At 41.2% G+C, this 23945-nt stretch overlaps 1 protein-coding gene across 6 annotated transcripts in view; it reads left to right on the top strand.

The window, feature by feature from the left end:
- Nucleotides 1-23945, top strand: part of MAP3K7CL (MAP3K7 C-terminal like) — an 83721-nt gene that overhangs the window by 38269 nt on the left and 21507 nt on the right. For 3 of the 6 annotated variants that reach the window (XM_019654969.1, XM_019654971.1, XM_019654970.1), the window contains 4 exons: nucleotides 4140-4319; nucleotides 5902-6082; nucleotides 8454-8734; nucleotides 10777-10885. In XM_019654969.1, the coding sequence (XP_019510514.1) occupies nucleotides 10816-10885 (70 nt within the window). In that variant the 5' untranslated portion in view covers nucleotides 4140-4319; nucleotides 5902-6082; nucleotides 8454-8734; nucleotides 10777-10815. Of the gene's footprint in view, nucleotides 1-4139; nucleotides 4324-5901; nucleotides 6083-8453; nucleotides 8735-10776; nucleotides 10886-23945 lie in introns of all 6 variants that reach the window. The other 3 variants (XM_019654973.1, XM_019654972.1, XM_019654974.1) reach the window with 3 other exon arrangements.

A 23945-nucleotide genomic window follows, 5' to 3' on the forward strand; every position in this document is an offset into this window, starting at 1 on the left:
TTTTTAATTGGGGAATTGGGGAATGGGAACAGCGCTGGGAAATTGGGGGAAGGGACACAGACAAGTTGCTGTCCTTTTGTTCTTCAGTCTAGTTATGGAGGACGTTGCTTCACTGGCCCAAGTTGGCACCATCATTGCGCTCTTCCTGGGTGAGGCAGATCAGTCGGCGGCTTCTCCACGGCCGCTCTCGGCCGCTGCTGGCCGCTCACGCTGGTTGCTGGCTACACACGGTAGCGCATGGCAACCCACTGCCACAGGGACTGCAGCCTACGCTGTCGCCAGCGACTCATGGCAGCCCAGCTCCAGGTTGAGCTGTTGTTAGGCATCTTAGCTGTAGAGGGCAGTGTCACTGGCCCTCATATGTGGGATCCGAACCGGGGCCCTCTGGCATCCCAAGCCAGTTCTTAACCATCGCGCCACTCGGCCAGCCCTGTTCTACTTTTTTAAGTGGCCTTTCTTTCCCTCCCGCTTTCTCCCCTCCCCTTCTTTCTTCCTAAAATCAATTTATCAATTTGGAGAATAATTCCCCCCTACCCAACTTTATGGGTGGGCCCACGATGCAGGCTCCAGTTGTCTGAGTGCTTCTACTCGTTCAAGCTTGGCCAATGACCATCCTACTCAAGTATCGTGAGGAAAAAGGTATCCTCTTTCCATGGGGTTTGTAAACTTTATAAGATGTAAGTTTAAGCAGTTAGTGACCATCTCATGAGGAGACTCCATCTGAGAGTGGAACTAACATAGAAGAAAGCTGACCCAGGAGGTAGAGAAAGACAGTTTCCTGATGTCTTTGTGCCTCTGGATAAATCCATTTCTGAAACTAGCATGTCCCTGAATGTTGTACTTATGTGAGCCAATCAATAACCTTTGATATTCTTTAACATTCAAGTTAATGTTAACTTGGATTTTGACTCCATCAATGAAAAGAATCACAATTCAGAGCTAAAATTTATTTTTTCTTTCCCCTTGTTTACGTGGGAGGTTTGGCTGGTGTTTGGCCATCTCTTGCAATAAGAGGCTTTCAAAGTGAAGACGCATGGAGAGGGCAGATGGCCACAATATTTCATGGACCAGAAAGGTCATTGTTTGGAATTTTCAGAAATAGTTCAAGGAGTTTCCTTAATACTTTCAGTAAAGTTAGGACCTGAAAACTGAAGCTCATTTGAGAACTGTCTGAAAGGCATTCAGGATACATGGGTTGAGGCCTTCTGACTTTAACAGGCTTGTGTTCTTGCGCTAATGGGGTACAAAAGAAGCAGCTGTGGTTGGAAAGAAAGGAGGCCAACGTTTCCAGACACCAGGTGCTCAGCCCTTTCCTCACCATGTGTGCTTGTTGTGGGCCAGCCAAGGATGTCATAGGTGCCAATCAAACATGAGTTTCCAAGCAGGTCCCAGGGAAAGTCCTACGAGGAACCAGTCACCATGCCCGTAGCAGTGGGCAGACCAGGATCCCGAATGAATCTGCATATGGCATGAGCACTCTGTTGAAGTCGTGTGCTCTCGTTGATTTTCAGGAAAGTGCACTGTCATAGTCTATTAGTGTGGTCACATTGCATTTTAACTTTGTCGTTTTATTTGTATTTAATTTGTAAGCTTGGCTCTATAAGAGCTTAATCATTTGGTTTTATAAGAGTTTCATCAGAAGCTTACACGTGGTTTTATGCTTGCACTTAAGTGATATTATCATTAAATTTTTCTAAGGCAATATTGGAGAATGTTTTTTTCTTTCAAAAGAATATTATTCCCTGCCTATGAAGTAGCCCTGCAAACAAACAAAAAAATCCAACCTGAATCTGATCAAGTTTTGTATCCAATTGTCAATTTACAGGGAATCAGGGACACAGAGAAGGATGTTAAATGGCTATGGAAGTGCAGCTTGGGAAACTCTATAGCTTCTTTGACAAATAAATTGTAAAAGAAAAGAAGAGGTGGAAGGGGCACCTATAGATTCTATAATGTAAAAACTAGCAACCAACCGTATACGTATTTGGAACTTGCTTGGGTCTTGCTTAAAAATAACAATAAACTGAAAACATAATTTGGGACATTTGTGAGAAAAATGGAGGTGTAAATGGTGTCTGGATATTTGATGATGTTGGGAATGGTGGTGGCAGTGGTTTGCTGTAATAGTGCTACTTGGTGATGTTAAAGAAGGGAGAGTTCTTGCCTTTTGGGGTACACACTGGGATATTTATAGGTAATAAGAAATGTAGTTTATCCTTGGGATAACATTAAAATGATAAAATAAACCTACCTGTACTATAGTAACAAGTTTTAAAATTTGGTTTTATTAGTCTTTCTAGGTTATATTCTTGGGAAAGTTGCAAATGATGAAATATAAGATAAATATAATTTTCCCATAGTCAAGGCTATTAATATCATTCTCTCTTCAAGAGCCTGGTGTCTAAGTTATTATAAAAGTAGGAACACAGTCAAATCTAATCAACTATAAATGATAAACACATATAGTATAAAGCCATCTAAATTTTATATAAATTGTTAACAGCCAAAACAATAGATACACGCGCGCGCGTGCGCACACACACACACAGACACACACACACACACACACACACGCATCTATACACATACACACATTATATTATTCCAGTTCCAGTTTGGGAAACCCTGAGTTATCCCATGCTTGCTTTTGTGGCTAATTATATTGATTAAGGGTCTGAAAACTATGGATCTCATCAAATATGGCCCGTGTCTTGGTGTAGCCTATTAGCTAAGAATGGTTTTTATGTTTTTAAATAGTTAACATATCAAGAGGAGAATAATAGTGACATTTAGGAATTGTATGAAATTCTAATTTCAATGTCCATAAATATAGTTTTGTTTTTTTTTAAAAGATTTTTATTGGGGAATTGGGGGGATGGGAACAGTGCTGGGGAATTGGGGAAAGGGAAACAGACAAGTTGCTGTCGTTTTGTTCTTCAATCTAGTTGTGGAGGATGTTGCTTCACTGGCCCAAGTTGGCACCATCATTGCGCTCTTCTCTGGCGAGGCAGATCAGTCGCTGGCTTCTGGACGGCCGCTCACTGCGGCTGCTGGCCGCTCACGCTGGCTGCTGGCCACACACGGTAGCCCATGGTAACCCACTGCCACAGGGACTGCAGCCCACGCCGTCGCCGGCGACTCATGGCAGCCCAGCTCCAGGTTGAGCTGTTGTTCAGCATCTTAGCTGTGGAGGGCAGTGTCACTGGCCCTCATATGTGGGATCCGAACCGGGGCCCTCTGGCATCCCAAGCGAGTTCTTAACCATCGCGCCACTCGGCCGGCCCCCTAAATATAGTTTTACTGAAATACAGCTTGCCCCTGTATTTACTTTTTTTTTTATTATAAATACAGTTTTCTTGGAGCTTGTCCATCTGTTTACATATGTCTATTATACTTTCAACACCAGGAATGGCAGTGATGAGAAATTGTGACAGAGACTGTATGGCCTGTAAAGCCTGAAATATTTACAGGGAAAATGTACTGACCCATGATCTAGACGAAAACACTGAGGTCCGGAGGTGTGAAGTGTCTGGTTGAAAGTTGGACAGCTTTTAAAGGCAGACCCACAATTCCAGCCGAGGTTTACTAATTCTTCTAACACCTTTGGGTGTGGTTTTCCCTATATTTTTGACCCCTTGAAATAATAATTTCTACTTGTGTAGTGCTTATTATCTTCCCTGCATTGTTATAAAGACTTTAGTTGTATTAAGTCATTTCATCATCAAAACAGCCTGTAAGATAGGTACTATAATTATCCCTCATACCTGGGGCAGTTGAGGCAATGGGTTAGTTCAGGAACTGCTGAATTCCCACACCAGCAAGTGCCAGAGCCTGCTGGTGACCCAGAGAGCCTGTACACTGCTCTATCTCTTTCAGGGAGTGAACCACAGGGCCCAGGAAAGAGACCCAGTTGAGTGGTTTGATGGTTTTAACCCTACTCACTCCCCTCTTGAGCTTGAGGGCAAAAATGGTATACAGTGGATCATTCTGCTATCATAAGCCTGCCATGAACTTGGGTTAAGACAGAGGCCCCCAGTCATCTTTAAAATGGAAGGCTGAGACAGTGTGTGACCAGACGCTCTTGGGGAGGTTTTGTCTTGTTTTGTTTTTCAGCTTCAATCTTTGCTTTTGTTTTTCAGCTTTACTCTTTGCTTTGTGATCCTTCAGTGTATTATCCGGACAAGCAGGTTTGAAAGGAATGACGACATTGATGCAAGGAAGCAGCACAAAGAGCCTTCTCGGGGGACATGGCGAATCTTACCAGGGACTTGACAGGCGTCTGCAGCAAAGGGAGAGGCCACTCAGGAGACCAGACCACAGTAGGTAGCGAGTCCTCACGATGCTTCCCCATGCAGTGCTGTGATCCAATTGGAAGAATCTCATGGTCTGACTTTACACAGCTTTATTGTGGTGTCGAGCATAACAAATTAGCCTTCCATTCATTAGCTCAAGAAAACCTGCTAAGTCTTTGCAGTTGCTCATTTAAGGATTTATTCATTTGTGTTTCTTTCAAACAGACATATCAGTGCTTTATAGAACAGTAGGGTTAATAAGTAACTTTGGGGCTTTCGTGGCACTGACTGAAGAAAATATGACATATTAGAATTTTTTTTTGTGAGGATAGAGTTGGAGGGGTGAATGGAAGAGAGGGAACCGAGAGTAGCAGAGAAATAGAAGTTACATTTCTCCATGAAGACTCTGCCCATGCCACATGGCGCCGTGGGGGAGCTGTGCCTTGGTTGTTCACTGGATGTCAGATTGAGCTAAGGTGACGCAGGAGTTGGTAAACTATGGCCTGAGAGCTGAATCCAGGCTGCTGTCCGTTTTTGTAAATAAAGTTTTATTGGCACACAGCCACACCCGTTTGTTTCCTGTTTTTGTAAATAAAGTTAGAGCGCATCTATTCAAACACATCTTACCTGTGCCTCCTTTTGTGCTACAATGGCAGAGGTGATCAGTTCCGACAGAGACTATAATAGCCCATGAAGTGTAAAACATATATTATCTGACCCTTTACAGAAAAAAAAAATCCTGACTGATGATTATTTTACCATCATGAAATATTTCTTTCTGGGAGATGATAGGCTGCATACATCACATAGCAGTGGAGAGCTAACTTTAAAGTGTTGGTGAAAATGTCTTTTAAACCATTCTCTAAATGCTGTGCATAGACAATCTTGTTTCTTGTTTACATTTACAAAACGCCATGCCCACCCCAGTTCTCCTGAGTCACTGCCATGGCAAAGCCTGGTATTTTTTAAAAGCCTGAATCCAATATGGAGGCCAATTTGGGAGCTAGCCTGGAACATACTAAGTCTTCCCAAAGTGCTTATGGAATTAATGAGATCCCATTAGCGGTGACAACAGTCTGTACCATGAGCTGCTGTGCGTATTCTACACCATAATTCAGAAGCAAGTCTACAGTTCATTCCCTGAAAAGCTCCTTGAATGCTATTAAAAATAACTTTCCACATAACAGTAAAAATACATCTATTGCTGAAACGAAGAAAATTAAAATTATACATATTGCTACTACCCAGAGTCATACTGTCAATCTGTTAATATTTTGATGTATACACACAACCTCGTCTGGATTGAATTAGTGTAATTCTATTGAATTCTCAAAATACCATGTAGTTATTTTGGGTTACAGTTGTGGGAAGGGATTTCAGATTTGTTTTAGATTTGTTACTTTCTTGGAAGTGTTTAGCTAAAGAGCCAAGAAATACATCGTCGCTCCTATGGGAACAGAAGGACTGGTGAATAGTAATTATTATTTGCAAATCTTGAATTTATATGACGAGACTTGGACAGAACACATTGAGACTGTTTAGATGTATTCTTTTTGTTTCTTTCTTGTTTTTGTCAAGTTATCCTTTAATGAATTTTTTTTCTTTGTAGCCCTTTGCCAACTGGGCGTCCACCACACCTGTTGATGTCATCTTTGATATCATGAGGATGCAGCCACTGACATTGCAGCCCATGTGCTGGGGAGTCTGGGATTACTTTAATGATGCTGGAAAAGTCTCTGGATAAGGATCTATGCTGAATCTGTCAGGTGCTTTTGATGATATCATAAAAGGTGATTATTTCCATTTTGTTTAATATGTAACTGCTTCTTTCTATCTCTGGGTGGTTCCCCAAGGGCTTTGGTGAGCAGGGCAGAGGAGGAAGATGCAAGACCCATTTTGGGTCTTTCCATCTGAAGGGTCAGGTTCCCTAGAGTCCAGGCACTTTCAGTCACAGATTACCTTGGCAATGTCAAGGTCACCACCAGCTTTTCTGAAGGCAGACCCAGGAGCCAGTGCAGGTGTGGTATCCACGTCCCCATCAGCACACAGAAGATACACAACTTTCATTCCCTTTGGGTTTTGGTAAAGATGGCTGCTGTCAGATGAACCTAGACATTAAAGAAAATTATACCTTTGTCTCCTCTGAGTCAAAAGCTGAGAGTCGGACTTATTGTTAATGAAACAATTGAATTAGATCTTTCATACAGAGTACATTCTAGTGTAGTGGGAATAGCATGAACTAACAATTAGAAAAACCTGGATCCTATCTGGGTCCTTTGTTCCAAATGATCATTTATCCTTGAGCCTGTTAGAGTCACAGTTTGCCCTTCTGTCCAATAGGCAATAAGGATCATGATTGTTTTACAGGATCATTGGGGAAATGAAGATGAGACTGCATGAGACTCTGCTGATAAATTATAATGTGTTATGTAAGGTGATCATATTAATCATAACATCATAACAATAATCGTAATTCCTGGAAAGATTTGCAGTTAGAAATGTGAATGCTCTAATCATCTGAACCTATGCAGCTGATTGTTGTGTATATCAGAACAAATTAGTCTTTCGTTCATTAGGTCAAGGAACTAATGCTAAGAACTTTAATTTATTTAGTTAACATCATTTTCAGCAGCTTTAAGTTTACAGAAAACCCAAAATGAGTGAAAAGCACAAGTTCCACATGTTCCCTTCCCCTCTCATGGTCCCTGCTATTAACATCTTGCGTTAGTGTGGTGCGTTTGTTACAATTGAGCCAATATTGACACCTTACTATTAACTAAATCCCATAGTTTACGTTAGGATTTACTGTTGGAGTTGTCCACTCTGTGGGTCTGGACAAATGTATAATGACATGTATCATTCAGAAGTTTCCCGTCCTCCACCTAGCCACCCCTCTCCTTCTCCCTGAGCTCCTGGCAACTAATGATCTTTTTACCGCCTCCATCATTTTGCCTTTTCCAGGATGTTACATAGTTGGAATCATACCATATGTAGCCTTTTCAGATTGGCTTCTTTAATTTAATAATATACACTTAAGTTTCCTAAGTCTATTTGTGGCCCCTAAAGCTCATTTTTTACCACTGTTGGGATGTACCACATATTATGTATTCATTCACCTTCTGAAGGACACCTTGGCTGCCTCCAAATTTTGGCAGTTATGAATAAAGCTGCCCTAAGCTTCCAGTGCGGGTCTTTGTGTGGACATGTTTTCAGCTCCCTTGGATGCATACCAAGGAGCACGGTTACTGGATCATATGGTAAAAGTACATTTAGTCATGTACGAAACAGCCGAACTGCCTTCCAAAGTGGCTGTACCATTTTGCACCCTCACCGATATTCGGTATTGTCAGTGATTTGGGTTTTGGCTATTCTGTATAATAGGTGTATAGGGGTATCTCTTTGTGTTTTAATTTGCAATCACCTAATGATGCATGGTGTTTGGCATCTTTTTTCACATGCTTTGTTACCATCTGTATATCTTCTTTTGTGAGATGTCTGTTAGATCTTTTGCCCGTTTTAAAATTGGATTGCATGCTTTCTTCTTGAGTTTTAAGAGTTCTTTTCATATTTTGGATACCAGTCCTTTATCTGATAAGTATCTTGCAGAGATTTTCTCCCAGTCTGTGGCTTGTCTTTGCATTCTCTTAATACTTGTTTATCTGTAAGTATCTAATCTCCCCATCACCATCAGACTATTTTAACGTACTATTGACATTCAGGCTTCTAGCTGTTCAAATGGCTGAATGCTCCTAACACACTCCCTTCCTACTTACCATTGACTCATTTTGCGGTCAGTAGATGGGATCAAGTCATCAAGCCCATCAACGGCTCAACCTCAAACCTCACGTTCTTAACCGGGATCATTGCTACTATCATCCGAGAGTGGGCCGCGGCTGGTCCAAGTTGGCCGGCTTTCATGGAGCTGATTGGAGCGGCCGACATTTTTGCTGACTGGAGTCATGCTATCTTTGCCAGTTTGCTGGAATAGACACAGACACCGATTGGGTCACGCTGAAGACATTCCTGTCTTGTGAAGCAAGTCTGTTTGTATTTTAGGTTTGCCAGGACTAATGAATTAAAACATTTGGACTCCCCACAACTTGCTGTTTATCAATGCCTCTGACAGGGAGGAGGGTTTTCTTTTGCTCTTGCTTTTTCTAGAAGCATGACAACATCCTGGCTGTCGGAGAGGCAAGGAGAGAAGAGAGGGGTTGTAGCGGGCAGCGGAACAGGGAGGCCCCGTGGGACGCCGGGTCTGGGGGAGAGACAGCAGGTAGCAGCGAGCCACCCTGGCAGCTGTCAGAGCGCCTCAGCTTGTCAGTGGCTGCTATGCAGCAGGTGCAGCCTGCTCTCTTACTAAGTCTCCACTCCACAAAGGCAGCGACTGGCCAAGGCAGCGGCTGGCCCTGGATTACACAAGTGCAGACACTCAACTAAGTGAGGTAAGGCAACAGGTGTGAAAACCCGACTAAAGGCTCGGAGCCCCAGCAACCTAACCAAAGCTCTGTTACAGCCCAGAGGAGGAATCAGTGGCCCATTCCCCCAGGCGGTGTGATGAAAAGGCAAGTTGGTTTAGGGGCTCCCGTGGTGGACACCGTGTGGAACTGTGGAACGCAAAGTCCACCCAGCTTCGCCTGTGGCATCCTTTTGGAGGCAGACAGATGCTCTAAGCTGTGCGGAGGGGAGGGGCCCCATTGAGCTGTTTGTCAATTCTCATTCCCAGTCTCTGGAAACCGTACCAGAGATCTATTGACAAAACCCTGAAGGCAAATTTCCACCTCTTGTGCTTTTATTTCTCGGTTCAGGAAAGTGGTGGATGATTTAGCCAAAAGTGGAGCGCAGCTTTTCACCCTCAGATGTTATAATAAAATGGCTTGGTGGTTGTATAGTGCATAACAATAAGACCTTTTCTTTTAGCTCCTACTTTCAGGGGACTTTTATTGTTTGTTTTGTTAAATTGGAGACAGTCTGTGCTATTCTTCCCCCGGAACAGGTGGCTAACAAGACGCTTGATTTTAAGCAGATGAAACTACCCAGAAATGTATCTCAGGGCTGGGGCTGAGATAAAACAAATCCTGAGTCAAGTAACAGTGATTTTATATTACTTTCTTTTTTTTTTTTTTAAGTTTGAATGTTTCATTTTACTATTCTTTTCTGACTTAGAATGACATGACTTGAAGTGCTTTAGGGTTCATTACTATTTGTAGTGTTAAATGAATGGACCAAAAATGATTCTAACTGGGTGGTAAACACTTGCTGTTGTTTTCCCCCAAAGCTATACTATGTATTTAACATAAGCCTATTTTCTTTCCATATATTAGGTAAGATGGTTTTATATGTATGTATTTCTAAATATATATGCATTCTCTTTGGCTCTATAAATAATTGTAAAAACAAAATTCAGTGTTCTAGGCACTATTTTTAGATAGAGAAAAGTTATGGGAAAGACTCAGAAACCTTGCTGTGAGAAAATGTCCTGCTGAAGCAGTTCCCAGAATCTCGCTAAGGATGGCTAAAGAGATGATTTATATTTTGCCATTTTTAGAGACATTTTCCTTTAAATATCATTCAGAGTTTTTGGTGTACTATCTACATGAGAAGGAAAGTAGAAGGTTTAGGGGAAACATGTCTAAAAATAGAAAAGTTTACATGTATTTAAATAACAAAGATATGTATTTATAACAATATCTATTCCTAGTTGCAGTGAATGAAAAATTATTATGTATCTTGGTTAAAATATATTTGGGTTAAATTCTCTTGTTATAACAAAGAAATAGTCATGTGCTTTTGCCCACCCCCAACCCATCTTACCTGTAGGACATGTTTCCATTCATTCTACCTTAGTTTGTTCATTAAATGATCATTTAATAGGTGAGGTCAAACATCAATAGAATGTTTTCAAGTTTTGTCTTTTGCTTGTATCGTGCATTGTTAAGATGAACAAACTTAAAAATGTCGATAGGTTTACAGGTAATCATCTATTTAAAAGATATAATATTCATAATATAACTGTGGGATATTTTAAAATAGTCTTTGATATTCTTCAAATGATTCCACGATACTCATTCTTTACCACTCCCAGGTCAATAATTCACATCCAATTTAGACCTTTCAGTGTGATGCCCTATTAAGATTTCTTTATCCCCCTCAATTAAAAATGAAAATATAAGACCTTGAAGGGTCAAGGTTGGACTGGTCAATGTGAAGAGATACTACAAAAGTGAGGTGGGTGGGGCTTTTGCTCCATCTTGTATACTTCATTCTACATGTATATTTTCAAAGCAATTTTTTTTTTGTAAGCCAGGAAAAGGGTTTTAAATGGGGCCAATGAATACTTTGAATGTAGGAAACAAAAGCTCGGAACTAGGAGTATCTTTAAAATAAGAAAACAATGCTTGATGTCTTTCCCCTAGTTTCCAAGGGCCTCTGAGCATTTGAGGGGTGGCATTGGGTAAAGTGACCATGGCTCTCTCTGTCCTCACAGCTGGAAGACCCAGGGGAAGGCCGCGGCTCAGGCGCCCACATGGTCAGCACAGCCAGGGTGCCTGCGGATAAGCCAGTGCGCATTGCCTTCAGCCTTGATAATGCCTCAGGTATGCTCTGCTCAGCGAGGAAGGGCTGCCTCCTGCCTGCCGCCTTTTTACCGCCGCCTTTTCTGCTTACAGCAGGCCTTTCAGCATGCATGCCTGGCGTGACCTCATGACGGAGAGTGTGGCTTTCATCACGACGTGTTTGAGGGTGGCTTCCAGAAACGCCTCTGGTGATGCTTCCCCCATTTCCCATGTTTTGGTTGTTTTAGCACATTTCTTCTTCTTTTTTTTTTTTTTAATCTTTCCCCATGTTAGCTTTCTTTTATGATAAAATTCACAGGGCTACAATAATTTCTAACGATAGCAAAGTATGTCACTGTTAAAACTTCATTAGGAAATGTTTATGAAGAGCTGACAGTTGGCTGGGGGGATATAAAAATATCACTGTCCCGGTTCCAGCAGCATTTCCTGAAGCCTAAGTTCCTAACTCTGGTTTCTCGCTGGTGCTCCCACTCTTCCGACTAAATAAACAGACTTCAGCCAGAGTGATGAATGGGACAGGTGAGGCGGACCTTCTCGAAATAGTAAGGTCTGAGGTGAGGCTGCCATACTTAGAGCCTTTCGTCATGACTCCCCTCAGTGACCTCTTAACACACATATTGAATTGCACTCCCTCTGACAGGGGCCCCCAGGTGGTGTGGGGTCACAGGGGCGACAAAAGGAAGGCTTGGATCTCTTCTGCTGGTGTCAGCCATTGCCCTCAGTCTAATGTCATCTGTTAATATCATATCACATAATCACATGCTCAAACAACATGACCATTTAAACTTTGGGTCTTTTGAAGACTGATTCTATCTATCTATCTATCTATCTATCTATCTATCTATCTATCTATCTATCTATCTTCCTTCTACAGTTCCCATGTAGAGGTATTGCTTTAAAAAGTAATGATTGAAAAGGGACAGGTTCATCCCCAGATAATGCAAAGTAAGGATCCTGGCTATGTGCAGTCTGACATTATACAGGCAATTCCGGCTTTACTATACCAATCATTACGATGGTGACACATCTACCCCTGGGTTCTGGGACTGTGCAGCCCCCAGTGGAGGATTGGTTCTAGAGCAGGAAGAGGTGAAGCCTCTACTGTTCATCATCTGTTTTTCCCACACTCTCCCCATGCCCTGCTCTTGTCCTATGTCCCCACCCATTCCCACACTGATGTCTCTATATGTGTCCCCTTGAAAGACAACAATGAAGGGAATTCCTCCCAGTAGGCAAACCAACCCATCCCAACACAGAAATGACAACTAGCATTAGTTGTGTTTGTCTTCTGTGTTAGGCATTCACTTATATTATTTCTAATCTTTAAAACAGTTATGCAATGTAGGCATTAGTATTCCCAATTTGCAGAGACCATCCTATTAGTGAGTAATGGAGTTATGATTTAAACTCAGGTGCCTAGACTTGAAAGTTTGAACTCTCTGCATCATTCCATGCTGCTTCTCTAAGAAGAAAAAAGAAAACTGTGAGTGTAGGGAGACAGTGTATATGGGAACTCTGTATTTTCTGCTCAATTTATCAGTTAACCTAACATTGCTCTAAAAAACAGTCTATAGATTAAAAGCAAATAAACAGAAAGGAAAAGCCCCTTTGTTTTTATGCATTTTGTGAATGCAAGATGTTGAGGAATAACGCTTGAGTGGCTAGCTCTCAAGATGGACCCATGTAAACCCAAATCCAGGGAGAAAGAAGATGTATACTTTTCTTCCTTGTGTTCAGGTCCCATGTAAGCAGAACAAGTCCTGTTATAAGCAACAGTGTTACAAGGAAAATTTAAGTATATCAGTCTTGTTTATTCTAAGTAATAAATATTAGATTAGCTTTTAGGAAAAGACAAATAAATGTACTGTTCCCTCGTCTTCATTTTAATAGAATTTATGTACAGAAGAGAGCCATGGAAAGGTGAATCTTGATCTTGTGGTTGCATGAATAGACTCTTCCTTGAATAACAAGATGTACAGGTTATAATTAATTTGCCACCATCCTTTGACCTCCCTGGGCCTCTGACTGGGAGCTCTGGCATGTTTTTTTTCATCTTTTTTTTACTTCAAATTGATTTGTTCTGGTGTCTTTCAAATGTCCCAAGAATCCCCACTTTTGAATTTTCTTTTGACATGACAGCTTCAGATAGCGGTGGTCATTTATTTCAAGTAATTCCTACCCAGTAGCTCCACAAAAAGATGCACAGGGAGCCTTATCAAGAACCTACCAAAGTTAATTTTTTTCTTACGATCAATGTGTCCCCATATCTCTAGAAAGAGCACCTAACTAGAGAATGCAAGGCAGGCAGTGGGGTTCTGTGATTCTTTACCTTTCTTAAAATAATAACCTGAGAGCACTCATCAAAAAATACATGTGCCACGGCCATACTCCTGTATATTTAGATGCAGTAGGCCCAGAAATCTGGTTTTCTGTTTTTTGCATGCACAGGAGGTTGCAAGTGCAGAGAAAGATGCTTGGCACATATTTGGGGACACTCCCTCTGAATTCTTGAATAAGGAGCATTTGGAGTGTCACACTGAGCAACACTTGCCATCATGCACACTGTGCATGCCTTTTAAATTCCAGTGCAGGGGTGAGCACACAATGTGATACATAGATGATGTATTACAGAATTGTATGTACTTATACTTATGTACTTATGAACTTATACTATCCATTCTCACCCCAATAAATGTTAATTAAAAAAAAGGTAACTATGTTTCTCGTGATCTTAAAAATAAAGATACAAATTCATAAAAATAAATAAAGTAAATTCCAGTGCATGTGGCATATGGACCACACATTTAGGAAGCAAAGAAAGGAAAGCATCCTAGACTTTCATAGTAAACGGGACGACTGAGGTGGACTTTTAGGGAGTAATTCCGTATTGTTGAATTTATGGTTGAAACATAAGAAGAGTCCATGAGAAAAGAAGGCATCTGTGCCTGTGAATGTTGACCTGTTCATTTCTTATGGGCCCAATATAGTGTTCATTCCTCTATTCATGTTAGGACTGTTTTCTTTTTTTGCATATTCCTCTGAAATGATTTGGTATAGAGGTTAAGGACCTCGGGCTTGGGAGTCAGAAAGACATGATTTCTAGACCCATTTCCATCGCTATTTGTATGACCTTGGGTTAGCATTCAACTTAGCTGAACTTCAGTTTCCCACAAGCTGTGTATGGTCATTTACAGAGTTGTTGTAAGAATCAGATTACACTATGCAGGCGATTTAGCATCGTGCTTGACACAAATTAAGTACTCAATTGGTCCCTGTATGATAATCGATTTTGGAGTATTACAGAAAATATGACCCTCTAAGCAGCTTTGTGTCCTGCCTACATCTCACACTTCTACGTTGTGTCAGGGTAGGGTTTATAGTACAAGTGACCTGCAATAATGCAGGGACTAGTTATCCAGCTTGTGGATTGTGTGACCCAGAGCAGGTGGGAACAGCTTCTTGGAAGACACGACAGTCAACCTAGGCTTGCAGGCCAGGAGGGTGTTGACAGGCAGTGGAGGAAAGATGCCATTTTTGGGTACCAGGTACATAAAGAGGGCGGCTATACATCTTTTAACAATTCTCCCTTTTCTCTCTAAACACAAGGCATGAACAAAACCTAACAGCCAGAGAGAGCATGATGTGTTTCAGAAATACTAAAACTCTTGACCACTGGAGCAGAGGGCTGAGGTGTGGAAAAGGAGCATGCCATGCACTGAGCCCTGCTTTCAGCCAGACATTGATGCTGTCGCCTCATGTAGAATATGGATCTGCTTGGAGAGCAGTAGACTAGAGTTACCAAGCCAATCTTACAAGCCCAACAAACGCGTTTGGATTTGATCAGAAGCTATAGCGTCAAAAGTTCATGAGCAAGGGAGTAATGTGGTGACAATGGTAAATGTCCGATTGGTGGAATAGTCTGAAATGTGGAGAGGAGAAAAAGGGCGAGGCTTTTTATAAAGGTACAGAGACAAAGTGAAGAGAGCCTGGATTAAAGAGTGGAATGGCATGGCTGAATTCAGAGTACGTTTTGAAGGAAGGGTTGAAAGGGCTTGGTGACAGACTGGCCCTGGTACATGCGGAATTGGTCATTGTTCCTTGATAGCAGAGTAAGTCGCAAGACTCCAAACAGACCATAGATCTCCAGGGGCTTAAATAAAGGAAGCAAGTTTTAGGGGGTGGAAATGCCCTTTAAAAATACCATCACCATTTCTAGGCTACCATCCAAATCCTTGAAAAAGTAGCACATAGCTAACCATAATTCCCGGAAGCAGCAATACCTGTTTTTAATAAACTAGTGATATGATTGGCGTTACTTCCAAACGGGGAATTCTAAAGAGTTAACTTTCTAAATTGGGACCTTCATGGAGTTAGTTTTCCCAATAGAAAATGTGCAGAAGAAACGTAAGAATCCCACCTCTTGGGTTATTCTAGACTCACTGGCCCTTCTTTAATTAGAGAGAATTTAGAGTTGGACTGAGATGAGGATTTCATGTTAATTACTTGAGAATTTTCTTTATGTTTCACAGAGCTAAAATCTGGCATACTCATATAAAGTTAGACATTGCCCTTGGTTTTTGTTTTTCTTCTTTTAAGTTTTTATTTAGAAAGAGTCAAGGATACTGGTATCAGCACAAGCTGGTAGGTTTCAACATTTTGTTTTAAAAAAATTCTTTCAAGCTATGAGAATTTTTCATAGTTAGGCATGAATTACTCATATGACATTTGGTTAAAATAAACTCCAAGATCCATTCTGTTGGTGTCTCTTTTAAGTAATACTGTTTTCTCCTCACATATCAGGGTAGTTTTGTGGGAACTAAGTGCAGTAGCTGAAGTAGCTCCCCTTCACTCTAGCTTAACTGGGTATTGTGTGAATGTCTTTTTGTGTGTATGCTTACAGAACTGGCTCTCAGCAAAATTGCGATGCAGGTGAATTGTCTCGTGTCGTTGTCCCCTTCCTTTAATTTTTCCTACCTCTGGTGCATTTTGGTATTATTTCCCTCTCCCTCTTCAGAGCCTCAAAGTTTCTGGTACTCTCTTCTCTCTGTGCTCTTAATCCTTATTCTCTGGAAAACTTTGTTCCCACTAAACAACAAACGAATGTTGAGGTACTTTTTACTTCTTTCAGGTGGGTTTTTTCCTTTTTGTTTTTGCTTTTCATATCCGTAAGGGAATCAGTAGGAAGTCAAAGGATAAAGTTCCAACTGGAATTTTACTAGCCAACTTGCTAAGGATGGTATTTGGGGAAATAGGGGCTGGAGGAGCCTTTTTAAAAATTAGTTTCAGGTGTAAAAAACAATGTAATAGTTAGACATTTACACCCCTCACAAAGATGCTCCCTAGTCTACTACCCCTCTGACATCATATAGAGCTGTTACAATTCCATTGACTCTATTCCCTATGCTGTACTCCACACCCTGTGACCATATATATATAATTATATATATATATAATTTTTTATATATATAATTTTATATATATATATAATTTTATATATGTATATATAAAATTATAGTTGACATTATTATTCAGCTTCAGCTTTAGGTGTACAGTGCAGTGGTCAGGCATCTATACATTTTTTGAAGTGGTCTCCCTAATAAGACAAATGCCCATCTGACACCCTATAAAATCTTTACAACATTATTGATTATATTCCCCAAACTGTCTTTCATATCCCCGTGGCAATATTGTGGCTACTAATTTGTACTTCTAATTCCTTTACCTTCTCCCCTACCCCTACCCACTCCCATCTAGCAACCATCAGGTTTTCTCTGTATCTTTGAGACTATTTCTGTTTAGTTTGCTCATTTATTCTGTCCTTTAGATTCCACATGTAAGTGAGATCATATGGTATTTGTCTTTCTCCATCTGACTTATTTCATTTAGCATAATGTTCTCTAGGTAGATGACTGGATTAAGAAACTGTGGTACATTTATACAATGAGGCATGACTCGGCCATAAAGAAGAATGAAATCTTACCATTTGCAATGATATGGATGGACCTAGAGTCTATTATGCTAAGTGGGGAAGCCTTTTTGAACTCTCTCAAGTCACGCTCTGTCTCAGCTCTGACCCCACCTTTAAAGCTGCCTCAGCATGCAGTGACAACAATGGCCTCATGATTCAGGTGGGAGTAGGGGGTCTCCTATATTTACATTTTTTACAGGGCACCAAGTGGAGAACCATGGGAGAACTTTAACTATCAAATACTATGAAATCAGTAATACAATATCTATAACCACTTTGTAATTCTGATATCACATGAAGATTCTTTGAGATACAACTGAATTTACTGGTTGGAATCTGTTGCTTAAGGCCTTAAAAGCCAGAAAGGAAGTGAATATTTACTAAGTATGTAGGTGCTTTTAGTTGTATCATTTCATCAATTTAGTACTGGCAACAACTCTGTGGGAAGATATTAGTATACCCATTTTACAGATGTGAACCATTGGCTAAGGGAGGCTAAGTAACTTAAATCAAGCAGTTAATAAATAGCAGGAAGGGATTGAGAGTCAGGCTCTTAGGGCTGTTTTTACTTTATTACTCATTTGGAAGTAGGGTCCATGTAATAAGAGAGAAGGATAAATGTTTCTGACAGCAAAGAGCCTCCGCAGTGGTCACGGGAAATGATGGAGGGTATAGAGGATGTAGCTCTGATATATATATATATATATATATATATATATATATTTGTTTTTTTTTAAGATTTTTATTGGTGAATTGGGGGGATGGGAACAGTGCTGGGGAATTGGGGGAGGGGGACAGACAAGTTGCTGTCGTTTTGCTCCTCAGTCTAGTTGTGGAGGACGTTGCTTCACTGGCCCAAGTTGGCACCATCATTGCGCTCTTCCCGGGTGAGGCAGATCAGTCGCCAGCCTCTGGACGGCCGCTCACTGCGGCTGCTGGCCGCTCACGCTGGCTGCTGGCTACACACGGTAGCCCATGGCAACCCACTGCCACAGGGACTGCAGCCCACGCCGTCGCCGGCGACTCACAGCAGCCCAGCTCCAGGTTGAGCCGTTGTTCAGCATCTCAGCTGTAGAGGGCAGTGTCACTGGCCCTTATATGTGGGATCCGAACCGGGGCCCTCGGGCATCCCAAGCGAGTTCTTAACCATCGCGCCACTCGGCCGGCCCGCTCTGATATATTTTTATAGAGTAGGAAAGAAGAAAAGTAGAGGTAAATTTTATTTGGCGTGTGCTTAGGAATAAACATGCTTCCAAGACGCCCTTTTAGAAGCAGGTGTTTCTTCTGGATGAGTATGTTATAAGCTAAATAAGTAAAAATATTCTTCCAAAAGCATAAATCCATAAGATTCACAAATGATCACTACAATAATAGTGACTAGACGAATGTTTCCAATAAATCTGCAACCTGTCTTTAAACTAAATCAGATCTCTTCGTGCGGAAAATAGCCTTCAATCTATGTGATGTGTGATCTTGTTTGCCTGATAATTTTAGGTTGAGGTAACATGGTGATTATTATTAACTATAGAGAGCTGACAACCTGCTAGGTGTCATACCAAATCTCTACCTGTATCCATATCTGTATTTACATCTATATATGTATCTATACTCTCAACTTTGTGGGATCTGAAAATCTAATGTGTATTTAAAAAAATTCACATCTCTAATGCTTAATAAGCAGGAAACAAAGTTTTCAAAAGCTTTTGATGTGTTTCAAAATGATGTGATGCTCTAATGAAAACCTAGGTATCTAGGCATTTTTTAAAAAGTTGTTTGATATATTATTAACGTGGGTTGGCAGCCTTATATTACTTATTTTATTTCTATAAATATTAATCTTGATTTAGATTTAAAATGAATGTACTCAAAGACCTTTCATGCATAAGTTAAATTTTTTGGGTCAGTATTTCATATAGAAAGTGTTTGCTTTGATAGGGAAGTGAAAGCAAGACCCTTCTTCAATTCAGATTGATGTTTGAAAACAGGACCTGAGGCTGTTGCCGCACCAGGGAACTCTCCTGTAATTGGCATGGGGGGAACTAATTAACTAAAGCCTGCCTGTTCTTTATGGATTATTCAGATACTGAAGAATAATACCCTCGACCCCCACCATTGCACACAGACTCACATACGCGTGTGCGCACGTGTCTCGCCTCCCCATAACCCCCGTGGTCAGGTTTATGGTGAAAAACAATGGAAACTAAATTTGATTATATTAAGCATTCATTGTTATAACTGATTATTTCCTAGGTGCCAGGCTTTAGGCTAAATGATTGACCTATGCGTTCCATTACTAATAACAAGTTTCTGAGGCGGGGAATATCACGCCCATTTTGTAGAGAAGAAGACTGAGTCTCAAAGAGATTCCGTTGACTGTCCACACTCACCAATTAGAAAGTGACTGACCCGAGCATCAGATGCTGGTTTGTGCTACAGATTGCTGAGCCGACCCACCGGGTCTTGAGTGGTTAGGAGCCTTCACAGGCAAACAGTCCCCAGGAAAGTTTATGCCCCAGCCGCAACACAGTAGCCACTGCCCAGGCTCACTTGCCTTTTAAGTGTCAGCTTGTCCCTCATGCCCTGAAGCATGGCCTCAAGGACACCAGCACTAGGGGTCATACTGAAGTGAGGACCAGCTACATAATTTATGGAGGGACAGTGAAAAAAAAAAAACTGTGGGGCTCCCTTGTCAAAAATTAAGAATTTTGAGACTATAGCCAGATCAGTCCGTCAAGCGTGGGCCTGCCTGAGGGCTGCATGCTACTGCACAGGCGCATGCCCACCAAGCCGCAGTGGCTGCAAGAAATGTAGACGGAGTGGATTCTGAGCAGGTTTTTCTCTCAAGTTGCTCGTTGAGAGGAGGGGGCTGGAGCTTGGGAATCTCCTCTGAGGGTGGCTTCTCCCTCTCCCGGGGTCTTCTCTGTGTGGATTTAGAGTTCCCCAGCCTAGACCCCAATCATGTCTAGGATGGAGAGCGCAGTAGGAGAGGGTATAATTGACTCCAAAGTCCAGTGAAGATGTTGTCTAGAACAGTGGTTCTCAAAGCGGGGTGGCATTCATGAACTTTTCACCTCACTGATGTCAAACAGGAGAAGTAAGCACATGGCTGTGAGTTGTTTCTGTGTGGTGGTTTTTGTCTATAAAGCTAAATTGATCCCATATAATGGACACTCCTAAGATTGTCTTACGATTTGGGTGTTAAAATATTCTCTCTGTCATAAAGAGGTACTAAGGATACACGGTAGTCGTTTTTCAGTGATCTTCATGAGCTGAATAACAAGTTGGACACTCGGAGGCATGGTTCCCAGTGTCTTGGGGAAATCTTTACTGGCTTATGAAATACAAAGTGTGGAAACTCATGGGCCAGAAGGTGAATAAGTGCAGAGTGGTATGGCGGAGAGCCCCAGGCTGGGAGGCACCCCTTAGTCTTAGGAGACCCCTCTGCTTCTCAAGGCCCTTGCCTTTTACTGTACACTGCGAGTGCTGGCCCAGACGATTGCTTAGCCCGTCTCCGCTGCAGCATTCTCTGACAACCCTGACAGAGTGGCACTATGTACTACATAACAGTGAGGATTTGGGTTACAGGCACAGTGGGCCCCACTTATTTGATTCATGGAGAAATGCAGAGAAGACAATTTAAGGAAATCTGGAACAGAATAACCACGAAAACAACCCAACAGCTGTTGAGTAGATGCTGAGATGAGCCCATCATAAAATGTACTATGGTATGTCATGATGGTTGGGATACCAATAAGAAAGTTCTATTTTAAGTACCATTGACTTAGTCACATCATGTTTGCAGAACAGGCAGTGAACATCTGCTTATGAAAAAAAAATTCCTCTTTAATTCTTTAATTTATATGTCATCCTTTAAAAAGCATTTCTGAGGGTATGTTTTGCTTGGTCCATCAAGCCCACTGTCCCATATTGAAAAGGAAGCCTATGAGTTATTTCCTTAATACATTAAAAATATGATAAAACAATCTGCCAATTTCGTGTGGAGCTTCTGTTATTGCCTTGCATGTAATAGGCATTCAATGACTATATGGTAAATCAGTAAATTTTAATAAAAACGTGCTTGCATACTGATTTTGTCACATTATAAACGTATCTGGCAACTGCTCTTCTTTTTTTAAAAAAGGCAAATTTGCCAAGGGTGTATCTTGCATAGCTACTGTACAATCCACTTTGTGCTTCTGGAATTGTCAAAACAAACTTAACTGCTCTTAAGAACTCCGATCCAATATCACTGTCAAAATGTTTTACAACGATTCGGCCAAATGTTTGTGGAACAGCTGTGCTCCTCGTCTGCCTGAGTCATTTTCCTGCTTTCCTTTTGGCCCAATCCTGTGATTCATCATTCTGCTTTTAGAATATTTGCCTATTTTTAAAACCAGTCAAAGACAGCAGCCACTGTTTAAAAGTAAACACACCACACATCAACGTGGGGCAGCTTGGTAAGCAGCTTCGCAAGCCCTGAGATTTCTGGCTGGCAGGGATGCCAGCTAAACCAGATGGTATCGAGCAGTGACATACAGGACTGGCATTCAGACTCAATCGTCTCCTTACATCTGTCTTTGGTTTTCTGGTTTCCATGGCTGTTTCTTCTTTGGATTAATCCAACTTGATTCATTTTTTTAACAAAAGTCTTATTTCAGCCGTCATTCTAAAATATCTATTATATATTCATTTCTGTGTAAATCAATCAGGCTTTTCTAGCAACTCAAGAAATATGATGTTAAGCCTTTTCTTGTATGCAAAATTATCAGCATGATCACATATATGTGCCCTATATGGAATGACTATAAATAATGATGTAGATTTTTATAATAGGCTTCATTAATTCTGGGTCATACTAGGTATACCATATATATACATATCATATATATATGTATATATATATACACACACACACACACATATATATTATATATATAATATAGTAAGCAAATGAATAACTTCCCCCCCCCCTTTTTATAATTAAGCAGGAAGGAGTGTGACTTCAGAGGGAGTAAGGCAGATTAAATTCCCGTTAAGCCTTGAGTTCCATTCCTGGCTGTCTTTTAAAATTCTAGAATGTGCTATGTGCTCTGGTACTTTACAGAAGTGGTTTCTCCTTCCAACGAGTGCCTGCTCATCTATGATTATTAGGGCTGGGACGCCAAAGTATAATATGTTCCCATTTACCCATGCCAAATGGTTCTGGCCTTGAACTCAATGAGCTAAAATAATCTTGATGTCTAGGTTAATTGATATTTTATTGGAATATGTTTAAATCACCTTTGACCAAAATCAGTTTCACAAACTATAGGTTTTAAAATGAAGGCTACCTCTAGAGGGTCAGGTGGCAAAAAGTGAATATTTCTGTCTTTTGTCCAATTCTTTGCAAATGATGGGTGGATTTAAAAAGCCCCAGTATTTGGCAGAAGTTGTCACCTCCAATCTGAGCAGAATGAGAGCATTCAGAGGGCCTGGGAATTAGATCTTGTTTCCGCTTAAGACAGCCCTCCAGCCTGCAGCAAGGGCCTTGGGAAGATTTCCTGTTTCTACTTGCTCTGTGAAGCTAATTAGCATCAGTGAACCGGTGGGCCTTCATTGCCTGGCACAGGTACAGGAACAAATGGATTCAAATTTGGGGATGCACTGTCATTGTCTTAAGCCACTTCTAAGTGGGAGTATTATTATACTACCCTTGACTAAAATACACCAGAGCTATTAGGTGACGTGACCCTTGAGGTGTTTGGCTGAGGTTAATACTGTCCTTGTTTGAGGTATCTTTCTGGTGATTATCTTCGGTGCCTTCAAAGCAATGTAATCCCTTAGCAGCCAGGCGCTCCCGTTGTTGTGCTTTATTCTGGACTGTGCTCCAATGAGCAGGGAGAGGCTCCTTGCTTCTGCATTGTGTATGACCCGGGTCACTTCCTCTAGTTTAAGTAGAACATCAATGGTTTTTATAAAGAAATTTGATTATGGTAGTGAGAACGTAAAAACGATTTCTTGTCTTTATTATAATTTAAAATTAACTTTGGTCTTTAATTATTCTTTTGGCCCACATTTTGTCTTATTCTCATAGTCTCGTGTCCTGGAGTAGGTGTTGTCAACAAGGGGGGATGGGAGATGAATAGCCAATGCACCTGCACAGCCAGCATCTGCTTGGAGATATGGAGGTTCTGCTGACAAAGGGGTTGACCGCTAGTGCCGGGGCGGGGTCAGCAGTATGTTCTTGAAGAGATTGGGGGTTGCTTGGATGTTTGGCTAAACTTCCTCAGGTTTCCTCTGATGCTTCTGAGAACTGTATCTTTTGATCCAGCCACACCTGCCTATTGCCAGTCAGTTAATTGATGTCCATCTCTCTCAGCTCAGGCTGTCCCGCATCAGGGCAGCGGGCTGGGCTTCAGGTTGGGGGTGCTGCCCTGATTGGTTCCTTCCTGTTACCCGCTGTAACCCTGGATGAGGCTCTGGTTAACTGCCAGTTAGTGGTAGTTTGTGGTGAGAGAAGAGAGCAAAACCTTCAAAGCTTGCCACCCTGGGAGTCATTCAGAGCAGAACTAACACTTGTATTTTTTACTAACATGTTCTTGTGTCCAGTTGCATTTGTTCTGGTCACCTCATTATCACTTCGTTAAAGCACTTTCCTATATATCATATATATATATATATATATATATATATATATACACATATATCATATATATTATAACATATATATCATATATAATATATGATATCATATACATATATGATGTGTAGATCGTACACGCACACACACACACACACACACACGGTCAGACAATTAAGTTCGTGAACTCATCCTAGAAAAAGTGCTACACACCTCATTGCTGAATATCACTATGGACACCTTCAAAGTACTCCCCTTGGGAAGCTATGCACTGATGCCAGAGCCTAGTCTACCCTTCAAAGCAATTTTGGCACTCTTTTTCTGGAATGGCCATCAGAGCTGTCATCGTATTACCCTTGATGTCCTTAATGTCATCAAAAGTCTTCGTTTCAATATTTGTTTATCTTCAGGTAAAGAAAGAAGTCATTGGGGGCCAGATCAGGTGAGTAGGGAGGGTGTCCCAATACAGTGATTTGTTTACTGGCTAAAAACTC

This window comes from Hipposideros armiger, unplaced genomic scaffold, assembly GCF_001890085.2.
Source record: "Hipposideros armiger isolate ML-2016 unplaced genomic scaffold, ASM189008v1 scaffold_233, whole genome shotgun sequence".
Lineage (NCBI taxonomy): Eukaryota > Metazoa > Chordata > Mammalia > Chiroptera > Hipposideridae > Hipposideros > Hipposideros armiger.